This window comes from Zootermopsis nevadensis, unplaced genomic scaffold (genome assembly GCF_977971745.1).
Source record: "Zootermopsis nevadensis isolate Lab colony 2312 unplaced genomic scaffold, Znev_1.0 Znev_ptg000061l, whole genome shotgun sequence".
Classification (NCBI taxonomy): domain Eukaryota; kingdom Metazoa; phylum Arthropoda; class Insecta; order Blattodea; family Termopsidae; genus Zootermopsis; species Zootermopsis nevadensis.
Genome location: NW_028259192.1, coordinates 9,889,663 through 9,912,226, shown reverse-complemented (window position 1 = coordinate 9,912,226; position 22,564 = coordinate 9,889,663). Strand labels below are relative to the sequence as shown.

Sequence of the window (22,564 nt, the reverse complement as noted above, 5' to 3'; positions counted from 1 at the left end):
ACTGCACTACCAACTGCACACATTTCAAACTGATAACATTTTAAAACTGTCTCATTAATTTCCACTGTTTTTTACAAGGGAATACATACATCTTCAGTTAAACACAGTCCTTCACAAACATAACACAGTACATACCTTAATTTAAATTGTCATTTTCCTTATTTAGACACATGTTCACAGTTATATACAAAGGCAACATTCAAGATGACAGACAATTTAGCTACTCTATTAAAATATCGCTGCACTACAGTGCAAATAACACATCTTATTTTACCCACCACAATTAAGATGGCACATGTTTACAATTATAAGCATTTTAGGGCCGTCTGGATACTATTATAACCAAGTTTAACTGCACTATACAAATCGCCACAAAGCTCAACAGACAAAGAAGTAGAAAACTGACAATACAGGTAAACTTTGATTAGCATCGCTTCAGTTTGCGCCGATTCAGAATAACGCCAGTTTTGAAACCAGCAAGTCAAAAAGTGAAAAAAAAATATTTTACTATTATTTATAACGTTTTACAATGTTTATCCTACTGATTCTTATACTAAACCGTAATTCTTACATCGCTGATTTTGAATAAAAATTATAAATAGTCACCTCTGCACTCATTGCTAAGTAGTTGTGAGATAATTTCCTAAAAATCTGCCAACATTGCGCAACAGTCACGTGAGCATTGGTCACTCTTCACGGTGAGTCATTTGCGTTCAGCCTGATAAGGGAGTAAGGAAACGCTCAGTTCGCTTCTTGTTGACACATTGAATGTGCTGAAAACTGTGTGCTAAACGTGTTTGTGTTGTTGTTCGACCACTATTCTGCAGTAGCAACTGTTTTATATTTATAAATTGTAGAAGAGCCACCATGTCTGGTAAGAGAAGTGAATGTGTTGCTAAAAAGTTGTGTAGGTCTATTGCATTAGAAGATAAGATGGATGTAATTCATAGAATAGAAGGTGGTGATCCCCGTCGTAATGTGTGCAGAAGTATGAAGTTGCCTCCTTCCACTGTGACTACCATAATGAAAAATTCATATAAAATAAAACAGTCAATGCAACAGGCTACGAGAGTAAGTGCAACGCAAGTGAGTTATAGAAGAAGTAAACTTTTAGAAATAATGGAGAATTTACTGTTGCTATGGGTGGATGACATGAATTGAAAAAACATTTCCTTGACTGAAATTGCTATCACGGATAAGGCGAAGTCAATTTTTGAGGAACCTGAGTCGTCAATGTTTGGGTGCCGGGAACGCATGTCATTGACTTCCCATTGATTTACATTATAAAAAGAGTTTCAATTAAAGCCGATTCCATTTACGCTGGTTCGTCCAGGAACGCATCCCTGGCGTAAATCGACGGTTATCTGTACACTGAACCAATGTTATCAGTTACTGCATAATATCAGGTACTTCCTTTTCAATATACAGTCCTTCCAATTTATTTCAATATCAGTCTCACATTCTATTAATTCAGACAATATAACCACACTTTTCTGGGACAGAAATCCAGCACACAAAATCTGTATCAAGCAAATTCTCTGTTCATGCTACATCAGCATATAAGTAAAGCTAGTGGCGGACCCAGAACAAGTCAGGAGAGGGATATAAGAATCAAAGGAAGTACAACAAACACAGCAGCTTCAGCTTGAAGCTTAGTCAACATTACAGAGCTAAGGACTCAGCAAAAAGTACAAGTTTTAGATATCAAAGTAAGACTCTGAGAAATGTACATCTTTAAATATTCACTGGCTGGAAGGAAAATTAATGGTAATCCTATACAAATAGGATTACATAATTTAATGTAAACCAAGAAAGAACCCAAATACAGAGCACATGCTCACAGAATACTGAAAGGACATTATCTAATCTGTATACACAGTTAAACATATAATGCACAAAAATTGAGTGGTGTGAATGCCCCACAGTAGAAATGATCATGGAAAATATCACGTGACGATTTCCTTATGCTTCATGTATTATTTATGATACCTTATAATGGACATAATGTCAACCTTGTATTGATCAGTAAAGATACATTTTTCAGCCCCACACAAAAGAAGTGGCAAAAAATAAAAATAATTAAATATTACATAAGCTCATAAAATTCTTTTCACACCAACAACATTCAAGCACAAACACTTTCAGTCTTCCTTCAACCCATTAGGAAAGGTCAGCCTAAAACTTTTAGTCCTTCATTACAATCAAGTTATCCTTCTATCCACAATATATATATATATATATATATATATATATATATATATATATATATATATATAATTTATTTATTTATTGTTTATTTAATGGCACTTCCAGCAGTTAAAATTATATATAATATGAAGCAAGAAAGACAAAGTGAAATATAGTGTGTTTCAAACATTGTATCCTTTCTGTGATAGCAATATCAAATGGAACATAATCCCATTACCTAACAGCCCAAAGAAATTCAACCAGACACAATGACATCTTTGATCATTCTTTGCACAACATGCATAAAAGTAATGTATTAGCTAGGTAATATATTAAAATTAAATTTGGTGTAAGGAGGGAGTCTATATTAAAAGCTGTCAGATGAATCTGTATTACTAAATGTCAAGGCTAGGTGGTTTACACTCCTGCTTTGTACCTGGAAAATTCAGAATTCAAATCTCAGCCTACACACCTGCTACCCTGATAGGTTTTCATGGATTCCTCAGTCCCTCCAGGCAAATGCTGGAATAGTACCCTAAATCAAGTCATGACCACTTCCTTCCATATCCTTTCCAATTCATTAATCACTAAGCAATCATCTTATCATCTGACACTATATGTACATAGTCTGAGCTACTGACAGCGTCATTAAATAAACCACAAAAATAACAAATTAATTTTGTTTAAATTTGTAATCTGTAAATATACATCCTATTTTACATGACTCTTACTCAAAATAACCTTTACCAATTTTCTCAGAAATAGCAAATAGTACAAACAATCATTCATGACCAAAATTAAATATCATTTAGATCTGCAACTTTATCTAAAACATTTTTCGATATGATGAACATTTAATAAAATACATGGGAAAATAATTTTTAACTCTAACTAGCTTTGTAGAAATGGATTTTTATCTTGTACCCAACAGAACAGACTACCGACGTTATTTTCTTTCAGCTGTTGCAGAAAATAATCACAATTTGGAAGGAAGATTATGAAATTGATATCATAAGTATGTTATTATAAGAAAATACAACATTAATATTAATAACAGAAATTGCATCAAAAAATAATGAAAGTCAATATAAATCAAGTTATTGAAGATTTAAATGTTAATGTCATGCAGATAGCAATAGGAAAAAATAAACTAAAATGTAAATAAAGCAAATGGTTAAAATAAAGGAGTTCAGCCAAATTCAAAGAGATATGCTGGACATGATTTAAAACAACAAAACTGTACATAGTTAGGTGTCATGGGGGGGGGGGGGGTGTGTGTGTGTGTGCACGACCTGTCTTGCTTCATATCACCAAGACATAATAATCAAGGTCAACGAAGCATGTAAGATTGCAAAGGATGTATTTTGAAAATATGCGTACCTCATTTTTGAGTATATACTTCCACTCCTGACATCTTACATTTGAAGACTGTGAGTAATGGTATTGCAATCAGTTCTTATTTAACTGTAACCAAATTACAAAGCGCCAAACTTGCCTACGTCACAATAACAAATGTTGCTAACTCCAACAAATAATGTTAAGAACCCCAGGAACCATGCCTAAGTTCATATGACTGCATGTCATGCACATGAAATACTACAGTCCCATACAACATGCAAAGACACTTCTCAGCACTTGACTTACGTACAGTCAGCATACACACTGCATGAACTGTAAGACATAAACTTAACTGGAAAGCAGCTGGTCATGACAAAATATGAAGATGGTGTCTGGTCCTAAATCAGTCAGGGATAATTGGGATAAGCAAAAACAGAGACATCCAAGAGAAAGCAACCAACACATTGGTCTGTTTCAAAACTATGACCAAACAAATGTTACATATTATACAACTACAAACAACTTTTCTAACACATTCATAGCCAGGTATTTCACATAACTTAATTTCTGTGCATACAAGAAATACTATACCTCACTAACTACCTACATCTTAATGTTTGGACCAAGATTTTTAACAGCAACATAGAATTATTGCTGCAATAACAAATTCAAGATTTGTAAGACCTTATGTTCAAACATACAAATGTAAGACATTTATGTCATACAGAAAACTATAGAAGTTTGTATCCTAAAGCACTACTGATTAGAGTTTTGGTACACACAGACCTTCAGCAACACAGAATATTTATTCTGAAAAGTGGCTCAGGTTCTCAATCCACATCATTTGGAACCAGTTTCATACACCTAAGGAACTATAATAAAACTTCAAATTTCTTCCACCTCATTCAACCACACTATAATGTTCAAAGTTTTGTAGTAACAAAACAGTACATGAAGCTATGTACGTGAGGAAAAACTTCAACCATTTTGGTGCTTAAAAATATAACTTTAACAGAAATTATTGTTTGAGACTCATCTAAATACACAATTTAAAGGAAGAAACAAGAATTAGGTCAACATCTGATCTTGTCTTGAAATATACAGAGATGAGAAACCTCATTTTACAGCTTCAACTTTATCAACGTGAAACAATCCTATGCTTGCCCACTGTAATTCTGATAAAAATTGTATTTTCTGGACAATGACACAATATCACTGTACATACGACACAATGCTTCTCACTTGATTCTATATTAAATAAAAACAACTCAAACTTAACTTTTTGTTAAACACAATCCAAATAAAACTTTCTCTTCGCTCCACAGGGCAACATAGCCATTTTTAAATAAAAATAAAGCCTAATATTATTCATCATCAATCTTGCATCTATAGTAAATAGATGACAGGGTAGAAACATACTGAATATGTACTCTCAGATGGCCTATCTTATGCAGCACCACATTAGCAAAGTGATGCAAAGTGTGCTCAGTATAATGGAAGCAGAAATCTTCTAAAGTTAGGAATAAATATGTGATATACGAAAGTATGAATTATACTGTAATGCATAACAGATGCAATTGTAGGCACTTCATTCATCACATTTGTATGGTAATTCTTAAATACCATGATTGTTACATTCAGTAAGATTTTTTTAAAAAAGGTTATTAAAGACATACTGACACTCAAAGGCTAAATTAAATGGTCCCTCAGGCCTAATCTGACACACAGGCCAAATTCTTAACAGCCTAGGTCTAGCATATGCTTGTAAAAATGTAACTTTCGTCCTTTACAATTTCTTCCCTGCAACCTACTTTCTAATAGACTAAAAATGTACAATCAGCCCCCCCTCCCCTTAAGAAAAACCTGTTCCTCTTCCTAAAACCTTAAAACAGATACAAACTGCAACAATGAAGAATTTGTTTTTGAATAAGAATTCAATTATACAACAAAGATGTATGATTATTCACCTGGTCATCACCAACATTTTAAACCTGACTCTTCTATCAGATAAAAACAGAACTGACTTTCATTAATAGTTCAGAAAAACAACAATAATAAACAAACACTATATATCTTTAAATGGATCCTGGTCCAGGATTAGAACCCATGCCACTTTTTCTGGGACTCAATAGATTTCCTGGCACTAACAAATGGCCCTTCACATGTACAATGGATTTCAGGTCTCAATTATACTTAAAAAAGGTGTGACACACAGACAGACAGACTGAAAGACACTTGTGACTTACTGCATGTACTACAATTCTTTTAGTTAAATAACATTTTGTTTAAATCTATAACATATTAACACATTTTTCAACAGAATATTAGGTACCAATCATTAAACAAATGCACAGCCCATAAATATCACTGCCTACCAAAATTATAATTCAAAATCTACTGTGTGTAAAATCAGTCTTTCCATTATAGTATTTTATCCAACACAAAACTGAAACAAAACTGTTACATATAACCTACTTATTTTCATTCTGCCAGAAATTTAATTTTCTTTAGTATTTCATAACATTGTGAATTATTATTTGAATATACTTTTCAGAACACATTCCCTAACAAAAATGCAATGTTTAAATCCACATTTAAAAAAAATTATGTAAAGTGGAAAACATGCAAGACATTACTATACCTCATTCAGACAATAAATAAAATTATCAAAAAAATCTGCTTACTTCATGTGTTTAAGCCGCTGCATGAAGCGGTGTTTGTGACGGTGAGTGCGAAACTTGGGGTTCTGAGTAGCAAGGGGATCAAACTGGTTCATGTTGACAAGGCCATCATCTGGAAGAACTGTCTCAACCCACACTCGGCAGATGTTATCACGACAAGATGTCACCAACATGTTGGAGACGGAACCTCTGCAACACATAATCTTATGGCAGCAACATTTCTTTGATGTTATGCAACATGTAGAATTTAATTAGAATGATATTGCAACACTAGTACATCCTTTTTACAATGTGAATAAGTATCTCATGAACTGAAGTATATATACCACACTAAAATATTACACTCTTTTACAGGAATTTTCACTGTAGTAATACATATATTTCCACTGCAATGTGCAAAGCAAACAAAATTCATTACTAGTGGAAGTATCTTTCTTTGCCAAGGTTTTTCTTAAAATACACTCTATTGACAAAAATGGTATTATACAATGGAGTTAATCACAGTGTACTGCTTATGAAATATATTTATACTTTGATCTCAAACAGCTAAATAATGTACAAGTTATATAATAATATCAGATAAAAATTGCAAACAGGTTTGCAGTTTTGGAAAACTCAGATGATGATATGGACAACAGCAATTGTGGAAAAATTTTAAAGACACTACCAAAACTTTAGCCACATAAAGATGAGGTTATAAGAAGTTAAAACAGTAACCATGGTTTAATAAAGAGTAACAGAACGTATTACACTGAGAGAAGCAAACTAAGATTGAAATGGTTGCAGAATCCAAGTTAAGTGAATGGGGGTCATACAAACAACATATGATGAGAAACTAGAAGAAATGTAAGAACAAAACCAAGGAATATCTGAAAGACAAAATTTATGGGCTACAAAAATATTAGATATATATACAGACTAAAAATCAATTTAATAGTATTATCAACATAGAATCAGCTTGGTAAAAGATGACCTAGTGCAGACTCCCATAATATTTTGAAGAGACAGGAACATTATTAAAGTCAGCTACTAAATGTGTATGGGGTTAAGGTGAATGGAATAAACCCAAAACTTGAGCATTAACAAAGTACTGCAACAGTAGGTGACTGTCTTCTGTGATGTTACATTGTGTAGTCTCACAGAAACTGACAGACATTTCACACATGCTTAATGCCACTGTCATCAAAGGGACAGTAATACGAGGGTTACTTCAAAAGTCATGGCAACTAATTTTTTGGGGGGCAAACACGTTATATTGAAGAAAGTTCAAAATATACACAAGGCACATTACGGAAAGACTGGTTTTTGTAAAGAACCTTTTACGACGTTGGAGATGGGAAGTACTACACCATCCTCCATATTCACCCGACCTTTTGCCATGTGACTATGCCTTAATACCCAAATTGAAACAGCCACCGCGAGGGAAATGCTTTCGTACATGAGAGGACATTTCCAACGCAGTTCGGCGCGAGATAGCAAGATTTGAGGTGGTGAAGCTGATGGTATTCACCGTCTTCCTCGTCGTTGGCAGCGAGTACTTGATACACTCGGAGACTACTTCGAAGGTTGCTAGTCTTAATGTAAGAATTCTGATTTAACTCACACTGAATTTTTCGAGGATTAAAGAATGAAAAAAACGGTCATTCCATAATGTTCTTATTTTCTTGCCTACTATACCTACATTCATTCACATCTACCTGACCTACCTGATCTGACTACGCCAATCGGAGGTGTATGTATATTTTGAACTTTCTTCAATATAATGTGTTTGCCCCCAAAAAATTAATTGCCATGGCTTTTGAAGTAACCCTCGTATAAACAAGATGCACTACAGTTTGATGTAATAAACCATTAATTCAAAGCTTAACCAACTGTATTCCACATAAATATGATAAATATTCTACCTTATTCAATATATTTTAACAATATGTTTCAAAAGTTCAACATCTCCTGTCAGCAGACCTCTAATAACAAAAATTATGATGAAGTACTTACTTGGGCATATATTTGCTTGTTTTTCTCCAGGACAAGTTGGTGACAGCCCGTGGGTGTGCAATGTATACGAAGCCATAGTTGACTTCATTCACAGTCGATGGGCCACCATATGACATCGACTGATCCACACTCTTGGATGGAAACAGCACTAAAAACCAATCATCATTGCAAAAAGCAAGAGCATAAAGAATTTTCCAGAATAAGGGCTGATCGCTCAATCATCCACATACACACACAGAAAGGCCAGAAAAATAAATACGGATCAACATATTCAAAGTACAGATTCTTTATTTCAATATGCATATAACTAACTTTCATTTTATGGTATTTCTGTGGATCTAACATGTGCATTAACTGCATTCTGTCATATGGTGATGCACAATCGACACACTAAAAATCTTCCAGTCATGAAATAACATATAACAAAATACTTTTTCACATTTTTCTGATAATTTGTTTATCACATTACTGTTAGCCACTCCAAACTGGCTATGAATTACTTAATGTTGTATGGGATCTGCTGCCATCTAGCACAAATAATTTTAACTCCCTAAAAAGTAGAGTGAAACTATATATTACGGGTATTCAGTAGTTCAGGGGTATTTGAATCCTCTGGATATTCAAGCTGCAGAAAACTCTGATGTTACAAGTAAAAAGGGTTATAAAATCTTCTTATAATTTTATATCATATGAAAAACAGCTTCCTGTTTTCATAAATGCCTGTGGTCTATTTATGGAAAATACACATAAACCTTGCAGTAAATAACTTTATGGATTGCATCCTGTTGCATATATAAGTCAATAAAAAACATGTTAAAATAATGACTAAACAACTTTTATTCAAGTATTTTGCTATCTACAGTGAAACCTCTATCCATCGTTCCCGGAACTATCGTTTTCCCGGATGCATCGTCCGTTTTGTTCGGTCCCGAATACATCCCATATAAAATAATGTTACATTTTCCCGCTTCTATCGTTCCTCGAACTATCGTTTTATCGCATCGATCGTTCAAAAATCTTAGTCCCGGCCCACAATTTTCCCGCAATGATCGTTCCTGAGAATTTAAAATGCTGGGTTTAGAGATAAATTAATACCGAAAGACGCATAATGTTTTTGGAATACACAGTAGCGGTAACCTGTTATGTCGCCCAACCAGTACATTCTTTTGGAATGAGGGTCAGCGGTGCAGGGGTGATGGTTGGAGTGAATGGCGGTGCTCATTGTCAGAAATTTTACGATTTTAATTAGGGTACACTCATATTTCGTTCCAGCGATGCCAGATGGCATGTGCAGTGTGAATTTCTTCACAAATGCTTTTATTACAAGTAAAAAGGAAAGGCTGGCGGCACTTTTCATTCTTCTGGTTCATCTCGTTTCCAGCGGTTCAGGGTCTTCTACAGCTACGTTTCGTTGAGTTCGGCAGTAATAGTATTTCCATTCTTCCTGTTATTGTCCGCAAAGGGGGTGGGAGTGGTGAGGAAGAGGAAGACGACGAATGCGAGCCCGAAGCTTTGCCGAGTTTTGCCGAAGCATTGGCAAAAGTGAAGTCGTTCTTTTATGCGCTTAATATTAGTGAACGTGACGAGGAAAACATTTTGAACGTGGAAAGTGCTCTGTTTGGTCTAAAACGTAAAGTTTCGACAAACCAGTTGACCATTAAAGACTTTTTTGGTACAAAGAAGTAACTTTGAAAGAGAAACATCGTTTTTTTTAAAAATTTTAATGCTTTCCCGCATCTATCGTTTTCCCGCATTCATCGTTTTTATTTCCCACCCCCTTCGAAAACGATGCATCGAGGTTTCACTGTACATGTTTTGACCTAACTATGCAATTTTCAGTTGTACAATCTACATGTGAATGATCTGTTACTGATGTATATTGACATACACCTTTAAGTAAGCTACAAGCACTATGATATTATGTATAAACACATCTATGTAACAGGTGGTTCATATCTGGACCTATATGCTTGAAGATGAACTATTTAGGTCAAAACATATCCGTGGCATAACAGCTCCAGAGAGCCAAAGCCGACTAGCATGACTGCTGGCCTCACATTCACATGCCTAAGCAGAGGTGAACGATCATCCAATCAGATATAGGGTGACGTGTGGTCAGCACGACGAACCCCCAGCCATTGCTAGCTTTCCTGACCGGATTACGCTACTCACTGTAGCTCCCCAATTTCCTCACGATGCTGGGTTGGCACCAGTCCCATACACTGGTCGAAAGTTCATGAGAAAATGTCTTCTCCCCCGAGACTCGAACCAGCGCGCATTCCATATATTTCATCAATAAAACTAAAGATTTCATAAAATTCCTTCCCTCCTGAGATTCTATCTTCCAGTAACTCAAAAATATTCTCTGCCTAACAACAGTAACATGAATAAAACAGTAAATATTCCCCTTTTAATTGAACTCAATTTCATCTGAAACCTGGAAAATAATAAAATGCCATTAATTTATATTTGATATTACTCGATTTAGCTAAAAATCTAATGATAAATTAAATTTATAGTAGAATGCTAAATACTTTCACTAAACAATATTTCACTCTGGCTTAGTAAAATCACGTTTCCTATACTGAACCTAAAAACAAGGAAGTAATGGAAAATGGTAAAACATGGAATGTAGAGAAACAAATAAAATAACATGTTATATTCAGACCTAACATTAAACCATACACACACCAGTAATATGAGACACTATCTAAATATCATGATAATGATACTTACATTGCTTGTTCTCAAACCATATCTTAACTAGACGGTCAGATTTGCCTGCAGTAGCAAAGAGAGTGCCATCTGGAGAGAAGGACATGTGGAAGACAGGAGTCGCAGTGCGGCAACTCCACACAGATTCCCATCCTCGATCTTCCTCCTCTTGACCAGAGGGCTGCTGTGGTTGAGTCTCCTCTCCTATTTCAAATGTCACACCTGGACCTTGAGCTGAAGACAGAGACAACTGTTATTACATCATAACCCTCATTCATTTAATCATACCACAATCAACACAATGATTTTTTATTACACCTGGGTAAGTGGTGTTTATGACACTCGATATTCTAATGTAGTGAATTATAAAGCCCTTAGTGTAGTGCATGGATTGCAGCCAATCATTATACTGATGTTTTCTTAGTACTTCGGTACCTTTCAGGATGTGCTCATAGCCTGAAGTTGTCTTATTTATTTACAGTTTACTTAATGATACTGTTTGCAGCTCAGACTATACAGCATCAAATGATAAAATTGTTTGTAATTAATTAAAAATAATGTGGAAGGAACTGGTAGTAGTGGCCTAATATAAGGTACTATCCCAGCACTTTCCTTAATGGACTAAGGAAAACCACAAAAACCATCAGTCAATATTGCGTCTTCTAGCCAAGATTTGAACACAAGACCTAATACATATACAAACAAGTGATTCTGTCATAAAACTTTTCTCTACTCTCTGACCAATGTGTGTTTCACTGTAGTGGTCAACTAAATGCAAAAAGTTATGACCAGTTAACCTTGAATATTTAGTGAAGATATTGTTTAACTGTGCATGTATGAGTGTTGTATGGCCCGCGGTTTTTACAATATTACAAATTACAGTTGAAGCAGCATGTACTGATAAAGTAATAACAGTGATACTGATAGTAATGATCTAGTGTTTGCCAAAAGAGATCGAATTCTGACTCCACAAACCACTCCAAATCATTTGGTGGCACCAACAGTGACACACAAACAAAAAGCTACAATGACATGTTTAATTGTTTCTGGACACATTTCTTAAACAGTAAATTTCAAATGTCTAATTTGTGTTCATGTTAAAGTCTGACCTACTCATACAGAGTAATCAAAAAGATCGGAAATGGTTCACAAGACAAGAAACTCTTAATTTATTTGGCATAGGAGAATCAGGAAATGTACCGTAAAAACTCATTCTGGCTAGTTAAGTACGAAAGAACACTGAATGAACAATGAACACCCATGGCACTTGTGAAAAGGATATCAACTGACGGATTGGTGCAAGATTACAACATGACATGAACTGTGTGGACTCTTGTATAGTCACAGCAATGTGTGTTTATTAATCCAATCAAACTGTACTGAATTGCAACCATAAATAAATATTTCAATATAGGTTGTGTGACTTATAAATCATCCTGTAGTAATTTTCTCAAACTGAACTGTAATGTATTGAAAACATCTTATCACATGCCAAGTAACTGCAAACAAGGGAAACTTTTACCATCAACTTCCACGAAGGTAAAATGCTCTTTCATACTATGTGAAGATGTATTTTGTCTACTATTAGGTAGGCACTTAAGTTAAATTTGATCCAGATGTTAACTAGTATGTAAATGATATGATACTGGCATATCTCAATTGAAAGCAGAGTTATGTAAAGCACAGAGACCTAATTTTGTTATAACACATTTTTGCAACATTATATATCTCAGAGATACGAGCTAACCCTCAAGCTCTCTTATATTCAAGTGAAATTAACAGAATCCTCTAAGGAATGCCAGCCATGTCAAATGGTAAAAATTAATTGGCATTTTGGGGACCATCTCCGTCTCCATCAACACAGTGTCTGAAATAAGAGTATTTTGGAGTTTGCACAACTTCCTGATTTATTCTTAACAAAAATTCACTGATGTCAGGAAAAAGAAGAACAAGTCCAAGAAAGTACAAACAAAATATGACTGCTATTTTACAGCTTGTATTTCATATTAAATTTAATACAACAAAACTGTCACTTCAGTGTTCAGATAATTTGTAAATTGTGCAGTCACATGTCTACAATTTTTTACAAAAATCAATAAACATGATTAGTTAGAACCTTCCAACAAATGTTTTACATTTTATGTGCAATGAACTTTTATGTCTTAGAAACCAAAGTTTCTGTCCATATCAAAGAAAATATGAAATTGCATTTACAGCACAAGAATCTCTTACCAATGTAAATCAAAAAATTAAAACCAGAAGTAAAGAAATTTTCTACTGTATGAAATACTGAAGCAGCGGAACAAATAAGATGACAATGCAAAAAAGAGTGCCTGCCAAAGACATAAACAAAATTCATTTAGCAATTTGTCAATATAACAAGGAAATATTAATCATTATACAATAGCATGCAATGCTCAGTGTGGCTATATGGAAAATTACTTTATGGAGCCAGTGGACAGGTCCATACAGATGTATAGCCTATGACATCTGATACATTTCCTGGAAGATCAGAAAAACTTATTTGTAACTTAGGTAAGTTTGTAAATTCTTTATAATGCAATAATATAATCAGTAAATCATAGTTTATGAAGAAACAACAAACAATAGAGTCTTTAAAAAATACGTAAGAATATAAAGAGCAGAACATAAATTCAATACAAACAATACCAAATTGTAAAAACCACTCTGACACATTTTCAAATCCATTATCACAGAAACAAATCTGTAACATTAAAAAAAGCAGAACCTGTCTCAGAATCATCCTCCATCAAAGCAACATGCTGATGCCAAAGTTGCAGAATTTCCCCACCAGTGAGAAGACGAGTTCCTTCTAGGTTCCAAGAGAGTGAGCTGATGTGAGATTCCGTTTGCAAGCTGCCAGTCTGCACCCATCTGTAGTCCAGTTGCTGAACAACAAAACGAGACAATGCTCACGTAGCAGAAAGACATATTGAAATCACCTTTTCAAATGTGCTAACTTACAGCAGACCAATTAATTTAAATACCATAATGTTAAGCATGAGAACATCTATTTTTGTTTAATGTGTTATGCACAACAAATTATTAAGACATAAGAAGTAACATCAGATTAAACCAATAATATCGTTATAATTTGAGGGATCAACACACTTATTTGGCACTAAGATATGATAACGTTCCTTACTGAAGCAGAAATGCTGGAAGTTACCACTTGCAGGTTGCCGACAATTTAACTGTTTACAGTTACTGTATTTGGAAAATTGAAAGGCATGAAAATATTTAATAGTCAAGCTAAGAAGATTGCGGTCTTCTGGACTGTGATGCCATTTAATCTTGCAAGTGTTTTCCACTGTTTTGGAGGAAAGTTGGTAATAACCTAAACAACTACGAAGTGTTAGAACCCAGAAGACAAAATCCACATTTTCACTGCCAAGAAAATCCCAAATGTCATGCCATATATTGGTTTAAATACGAAATGCACTAAATATACATACATGTGCACTAGTGTTGTGGATAAGTGGTGTAGGTTCATATATGCAAACTTGATTCTCATATGCTGCAGCAATTTTTCCTGTGTCTGTAGAACAATCCACACAGCTGATTCTGACATAGTTATGCCAAGCACCTGGTACAATTTGCACACGTTCAAAAGTACTTGCCAAAATAACAATGTTGCAACCAGCAGCATATGCCTAAAACAACCAAATTAACACCAATATCATAATTATATCCCACCTGACAAATATAAAACACTGCCTAACCCAAGAAAATACTGTAATGCACATAAAAAAGTGGTCTCAACTTATAATCTCAGTTACTGTATAAGTAAACTTATTACTCTAAATCTTCCTTCCATTAACCACCTCATTACATATTTGTTAATTGGTTAATAATTGCATAAATGGGCAGTGATGTGTGTAGAAATACTTTTCTGGGCCACAAAACAGCTTCTATAAAGAGAAATCAATACACTAAAACTTAAGATTCAGAAAAATATCAGCAGTATTTCTTTCCCTTGAATTCTCTCAATACTCAAGCAAACAGATCAATTCACACACATGAAACCAAACAGTATTTCTGCTCAGGATTATGTGATGGCAGTTTAGAAAATATATAAGAAATGTATATAAAAATTAATTAATCAAAATCTACATTTGTACCATTCAGTCATGAGCATCCAAAGACATTAATCTGCTCCATTCACCAGTTTTCAGTTTCCAAGTGTTTTTGCTTTTATATGGTTTCATTCAGTACTATATTTGCTACCAAATTTTATTACTGAGATTCAAAGCATTCATATACATTCTACACATGAACCTGTACTCTGAACAACAAAAACTATACAAACACTACCAATTAAATGTCATACAAAATTATACTAAAATATAATCTGTAAATTGTAAATCACAACATGAAAGGCACAAACTCTACTCACACTAAATGTAACCATACTCTAGTACTTCTGAATTAGTTTTCTGACTTCCTTGAAGCTTTACCACCTCAAATTATAATCATATCCCTGTACCCATAGTCAACTTCGTCACAAACACTTCAAGAAGCACTAAAAGTTACTTAAAATTTCATATGCGATTAAAAAGGAGCAATAAAAATCAGTACCCTGATACAGGCAATAACTTACTTTCAGAAACAACACATGTACAAGAGGAGTCAAAAAATGTCAGCTCAGATCACCAGTCACATAAAAGCTATATTTACCCAACATTTCCTCTGTGAACAAGTGTCACTGGCCAGCAACTGACTATACCTGATGTGAAGAAAGATTGGGGAAGAGTCATTGCTATTGGCATCTTACATATGTCAAACCAATCAAAGTGAAACAGAGCAACTGATCATTTCCACAGTGATATACTGTATTTTGCTCTAACCTTTCTCCTACATGACAATGTTCAGACATATCAATGTTGTGTTAATAAATGCCCTCAAACACAGCAATTATGAATTTAATGTATGATATCTGAAGACAATGGAAGAAGATATTAACAAAAAATATGTACAATTTTTTATTCATCCCAGGCAAACAAACAACTAAGCTTGTTAAGCCCTGTACAATTTAGTTGGCACACATTTAAATTTCACAGCCCAATTCTTCATAAATTATATAAGAAATTATTTCTTCAGTATTATTGGAAGTTCATAGCAGCATAATGACTGAACCCTATGTATGACATTACATGGGTTACAATGCAGTTTGATTAATGCACTCTGGAAACCATGTTACACAGAAACATATAAATACATCTGTCACAAATAATCAAACATGTTAAATTATATGAACATATATTCAGCATGCCTGTCAGAATTTTATTTTCTTTGAACAGTTTCTAGCCCACGGAGTAAACAAAAATGAATATAGGTTACCTAGGCAAACGAATGTTGAAGACAGTACAATACAAACTGAAGCGACTGCTTCATATGTTAGAATAACGAAAATAATATGTACGTTTTTAAATAACGTATAATTAGAAACACGTGTCCACTTTCCAAAGGGGTTTCTTAAATATACATATAAAACTGTTACATACAGTAAAATAGGTTAGAATATTATAACATTACTCTTAATGGCTAATTATTATCTTCTATTACTAATATCAAATGTCAAGCCCAACTATTCGAAGAAAAAACTGCTACACATGATCTGACAGATCAGATTTAAGAACTTGGAAGACAAGTAAAATATTCTTTGACATACGACCTGAGTGTCTACGTATATTTACGGTATAAGGATATATTCACACAACAAATAAAGTAATAAATGTTATTTTGCAAACATACCGTAAATGGTATACCCTCAACACTTCCCACAGCAAAGCAGCGATCGCCTGCATTACAAGCACCACTTAATATTTGATGACAATTCATTTTTTTGAAGTTACATATGAAAAATGTTGTTAGCAGGGATGATGAGAGAGTGTTAATGTATCCTTCGATACTATAAACTGTGATTAAACATCACCATATTATACTTTTCCTCATCTCCAACACCAGAATACCAGAAGCCATTTTCTTGACTCCTGGACAGTCTTTCTTTGGATTGGCCACCACACCAAGTCGCTGCGTCGTACGGAGCGGTTCAACAAAGAATCCCGTGATCCGACAGTACCTATCCTATCTCATATGAAAACGTCCAAAGTTCATGTAACTGTCATATGTTCAGTAATGAATAAATCCAGCAGAGCGAAGGGCAGAACTCTATCTTTTTATACTTTCCTCATACATGTATGCTTTCAGAATAAGATCTATTTTCTGCACATTGCGGAAAATGTCACGAAGCTCCACTGCAGACTGGTGAGCGTGGGCGTGGTCTTGTGCGCCTATAAACACAGCTGAAGGAAAGCGCCTCAAAAAAAAAGAAGATAGATCAGTGAACTGGTTTATACGGCATAACTTTACCAGTGACATGGAAGCCACAGGCAATTATTAAGCACGGCAGGAATGTATGTAACTCTACAGCACAGTGGTAACAGACGTACTACCATCATTTTATCCATTAAGTATATTTATAGTTTTCGTATGATTCTCAGAATAAACAGGCTGGCTGCTCATCGTTAATTCCTTTCTTGTTATTTACTTTTAAATATAACAGCATTTAGATGAATTACGTCCTTCAAAGGGCTATTTGGTCCTACAACAGAGTATGTTTCTCTGGAGATTAATATGAAGACAGGTGGCGTGTCCTACAGCAGCCTTATATATAATGATTCCTTTTTTGTGACTAGGTGAAGATTTGCCCCCGCCCCCGGCTTTTCCAAAGAAGGATAATGGTGATGATATTATTTCCGTTTAATTAATTTTTTAATGCGCTTGACAACAACAAATAAAGCCAATCATAGAGATAATTCAATTACAAAAAGGAAACAGTTACAACAACAAAAACCAATTAAGTGAAACAAAGCTATGCTAAAATAAACTACAAACATTAAACTGTTCACGTTGTGTATTATTTCTGTTCCATTACAGTAAATTATTTGGACGATTATTCCTTGCAACAGAGGCATACTCGAGTTTTACCCAATTAAAACATTTTTCATATTATCAAACACTGCTCTATGACATTTGCTATTCTTTTAAAGTACACACTTAATCCCAGTTATAAAAAACGATTTACCCCTTTTTACGGAAGTAAGTGTTGTACCAATCTTTAAGAAAGGCAACACTAATGACTAATTACAACCCTATTTCACATTTAAAAATCTTTTCTATAACACTTAAAGAAGTCTGTTATTCATAATCAGCTCTACTTTAATTTTGATCGAAATTATTGATCTCAGCAAGGAGTTATCGAAATCTACAGTAACCAGTAGACTACTTTAACAGTGCCCACATCTGTTATTTGTTCACAATGTTAGACTGAATGCGTCACCTTTTATCTCAGCCAATACTTCAAAGATGTTCCTCATACTTTCTTGTGGGGCTTCCATTGCGATAAATTAGGCTTACTTGGATCGAGAATTTAATATCCTTTTATATCGTATGGACCTTACTTAATTCGCATATTAAGGAAATTTTGAATCTCTTCTTTGTGTTCTCAGGTGTATCATATGACTTCATCCTAGAAACTTTCTTATTTAATATTTAAGAAATGATGTACCAAAATCCATAATTGTAACGTTTCGTTATTTGCTGATAAACTTCAAATATACTGATACTGCCTTTTACCATTTATTGAATGTACATGGAGTTAATGAGGTCAGACAAGCTGAAATAACTACAACTGAGCCATTAGTACCTTAAAATTGTTATTGACAATTTGAAAGGGTATAAATCACCATATATTGATCAAATTCCGGCATAATTGAATCAATCAGAAGGTAATACTGAGATCCACGCATGTATTATTAATTCTGTTTTGAAAGAGGAGGAATTACTAGAGCAGTTGAACCTATTCATAAAAAGGGGCGATAAAACCGATTGTAGTAATAATCGAGGAAAATCACTGTCATCAACTACACACAAAAAGTTAACAAACATTCTTCTGTCAAGATTAACTCCATACATCGACGAAATTGTTTGCGATCGATAATATGTATTGCGAAGTAATCGATCAACTAACGATCAGATATTCTCGTTTCACCAAAAACTGGAAAAAAATAAGAGAACAGCGTGACTGTACATCAGCTATTTATAGACTTCACGAAATCTTATGATTTAGGTGGGAGGAAGTACTGTACAGCATTCTCGTTGAATTTTGAATACCAATTAAACTAGATAGGCTGCTGTTTTGAAGCCAACCGAACCGTATAATTTGCGAACCTGAACTTGAATCGAATGAATGATGTCTGAATCGTGAACTTGAACCAATAGCTACTTAAGACACGGTTCAAACGGGCTCACAATTGCTTCCACGCAGTTAATTAAACAGGTCTTAGCGGCACGTATTGGCAAATCATTGTGAATCAAGTAAACACGTTTTCTTTTCTGTAATCTGCACGTTGTCAAGAACGCTGTTGTGGACAACAATTTATTCGCCAAGTGCCGTTCTTTGCTTGAATCTGGTGTACCTAAGAAGCTAGTCAGGTTAATTAAAATGTGTTTAAGTAAAACCTATAGCAAAATTTGTGTAGGTAAACGTTTGTGCGATACATTTCCTATTCAGAATGACCTGAAACAGGGAGATGCTTTATCGCTGCTGCTTTTAAATCAGAGCGGTTTGGAATTGAATGGGACACATCAGCCGTTGGTCTATTCTGATGATATAGATTTATTAAGCGATAATATAAATACTATAAAAGTGAACACACAAACACTCTTAAGGGCTAGTAGGGATGTTGAGTCTAGAAATAAATGTAGAAAAGACAAAGTATATGATGAAGTCTCGGTATCAGAATTCGGGACAGGACCAGAATATAAGTATATGAGATAATTGATCGTTCGAAAATGTGACAAAATTCAAGTATTTGGAGACGACACAACAGGTAAGATTAAATTCAGGGAATGCTTTCTGTTATTCAGCCCAAAATCTTTCGTCCTCCCGTTTCATATAAAATACAAAGATTAAAATATACAAAAATGTAGTTTTGCGAGTTGTGCTATATGGGCGTGTCAACAGTACTATAAAGTTTAACTTACCAGTTGTAACCAAGTGACTAGTCTAAAAACAGTGTGTGAGAAATATACTTGTTACAGTGTTGTTCTCTTCTTGTGAAAATTTGTCTTTTATTTTGGTCCTCACTTTGAGTCTGAAGACAAATTTCTTAACAAGAAACTCATGTATTGTGGGGATATCATGCTTCCCCTAGCAAATATATTTATTAAACTTATGTTGTAAGAGTACGTATTCGCTTGGTCTAATCATCAAACTGGGAGTCAGAATAGTTAACATTTTCATAGGCACGAAGTCCCGTTAGTTACAGATCAACTATACTCTGGTCATCCAGCCTAGACCCAGTTTAAAATGGCTAATATATTCACCTAGAAGAACTAGGTGTAGCTGGTTGTGTGTGTGATGTAACAGTTTATCATCCGAACACTGACGAAACAGAAACTATATAAGATCATGTCGATTGCGGTCATCCGGTTTGTGAAGCTGTGTTGTCCTGAAGGTGTATACCAAATTTTCGGAAATGTTCATATCGCATCCATCTTCAGTGTTGAAATAAAACTAGTTGTCGAACAATGTGCTGCGCCCCCCCCCCCCCCCCCGCCCCACAGGACGGATACCCTCACAGCAGTGAAAATGTTGATTGTGGTCTTCTGTGTTGTGACGCCATGACTTGCAAATTGTTATGAGTACTTTTTATCCAAGTTTTGTAAAAATATAAAAATCTTTCTGAAGTTTTAACATTTTTCATGCAATATAAAAACAGTTTTCTAATGTTCTTATTTGGGAACTCCTGGTGCAATAAATATACTACACAATTTCTCTATAGGTTCAGCACTTCTCTCTTCACAGAGTCATAAGCTTTTTTGAAATCTATAAATAATTGATATACGGTCCCACTGAACTCCCATTTATTCTCTAGTATCTGACGAATGAAAAGGATTTGATCAATCGTTGATCTGTTTCGTCTCAACCCACACTGATGATCCCCAATAATTCCATTCGCATATGGAGTTAATCTTACCAAAAGAATGTTTGATAGAATTTTGTACGAGGTTCGTAGCGGAGAAATTCCTCGGTAATTACAACTCTTCTACCAGCTTCACGTCTCACGTTACATAGATTATACGTATTTGTTCGTTTGGGTTCTGCAGCATTTAAAATTTTGTTTGCTTTCTTCGATCTAATAATTTTGAACATTCTTCATCAAACCATCGTCTATTTTGCTTTCTACTGTAGTATCCATAGTGACATACAGTGGCGAGGACATGAACTAATGTAGAGATAAGTGAACTGCCGCGCCATATATTAGTGAGGGCATGAACTAATGCAGATATGTGAACTGCCTCGCCACATATTGGCGAGGGAATGAACTAATGTAAAGATAAGTGAATTGCCGCGCCATCTGTTGGAGGAATATAAACTAATGAGCCCGCGAATATTTTTTTGACCTGTTTACCTCCTTGGGTATCCTTCAACCCGGATAGGAACATCGAAAATTCAAAGCTAGGTGACCTGCTACTCCCTCTATTGGCAAAGACATGAACTGATAAGTGAACTGCCGCGCCATATATTAGCGAGGGCATGAACTAATGTAAAGATAAGTGAATTGCCGCGCCATCTGTTGGCGGAATATAAACTAATGAGCCCGCGAACATTTTCTGACCCGTTTACCTCCTTGGGTAGAAACATCGAAAACTCAAAGCTAGGTGACCTGCTACGTCCTCTATTGGCAAAGACATGAACTAACGTAAAGATAAGTGAACTAATTAACTAACTAGATGGCTTACAGAACCCTAAGGTTCATCACCGAATTAACCAAAGCCCTCAACCGGACCCTGTCCTGGGCCAACAAAATCCAGTCTCCTTCAACTCCTATCTCCCATAGATCCCGCCTGACATTATCCTCCCATCTACGTCTAGGTCTCCCCAGCTGTCTCTTCCCCTCAGGCTTCCCAACCAATACCCGGTGCACACCTCTTGTCCCATCCATGCGCGCCACATGCCCAGCCCATCTCATTCTTATTGACTCAATCACCCTGACAATCCTGGGGGAGGAGTACAGATTTTTAAGCTCATCATTATGCAGTTTTCTCTCCTAGGCCCAAATATCCTCCTCAACACCCGATTCTCAAACACCTGCAATCTGTGTTCCTCCTTCAGAGTGGGAGACCATGTTTCTTACCCATACAAAACAACAGGCAAAATTATTGTTTTGTATACTTTCATTTTCAGGTTCTTAGAAATCAGACGGGAAGACAAAATATTTTGAATTTCCGAAATTTAGCCTCCTCCTAACTTCCTCATGAGTGTCATTTTTATTTGTTATTGTTGTTTCCAAATATTTGAACTTTGTAACCCTTTCAAAGGATTTATTAGCCACCCTAACATAATTTTGCCCGCCTGTCTACTGATGACGAGATACTAACATGTACTTAGTTTTTTCTAAATTTACTTCTAGCCCCACCTGTCTACTAGCCTCTAGAAAAACTTCCGTGTTCCTCTTTATTGTATTTTTATCGTCCCCCAATAAATTAACATCATCAGCGTATGACAATAGCTGATGTGTCCCATTCAATTGCAAGCCCTCCTGCCTATCTTGGACTTT

General features: G+C 35.1%; 1 protein-coding gene across 3 annotated transcripts in view; it reads right to left on the bottom strand.

Annotated features, from left to right (window-relative positions):
* Rbcn-3A (rabconnectin-3 alpha) overlaps window positions 1-17,189 on the bottom strand; it is a 127,058-nt gene extending 109,869 nt beyond the window's left edge. For 2 of the 3 annotated variants that reach the window (XM_022082080.2, XM_022082090.2), the window contains exons 1-6: window positions 16,692-17,188; window positions 14,393-14,590; window positions 13,666-13,825; window positions 10,938-11,150; window positions 8,202-8,349; window positions 6,210-6,395 (exon numbers count right to left, since the gene is read on the bottom strand). In XM_022082080.2, the coding sequence (XP_021937772.1) occupies window positions 6,210-6,395; window positions 8,202-8,349; window positions 10,938-11,150; window positions 13,666-13,825; window positions 14,393-14,590; window positions 16,692-16,778 (992 nt within the window). In that variant the 5' untranslated portion in view covers window positions 16,779-17,188. Of the gene's footprint in view, window positions 1-6,209; window positions 6,396-8,201; window positions 8,350-10,937; window positions 11,151-13,665; window positions 13,826-14,392; window positions 14,591-16,691 lie in introns of all 3 variants that reach the window. The other variant, XM_022082100.2, reaches the window with a different exon arrangement.
* Window positions 17,190-22,564: the final 5,375 nt, after the last annotated feature.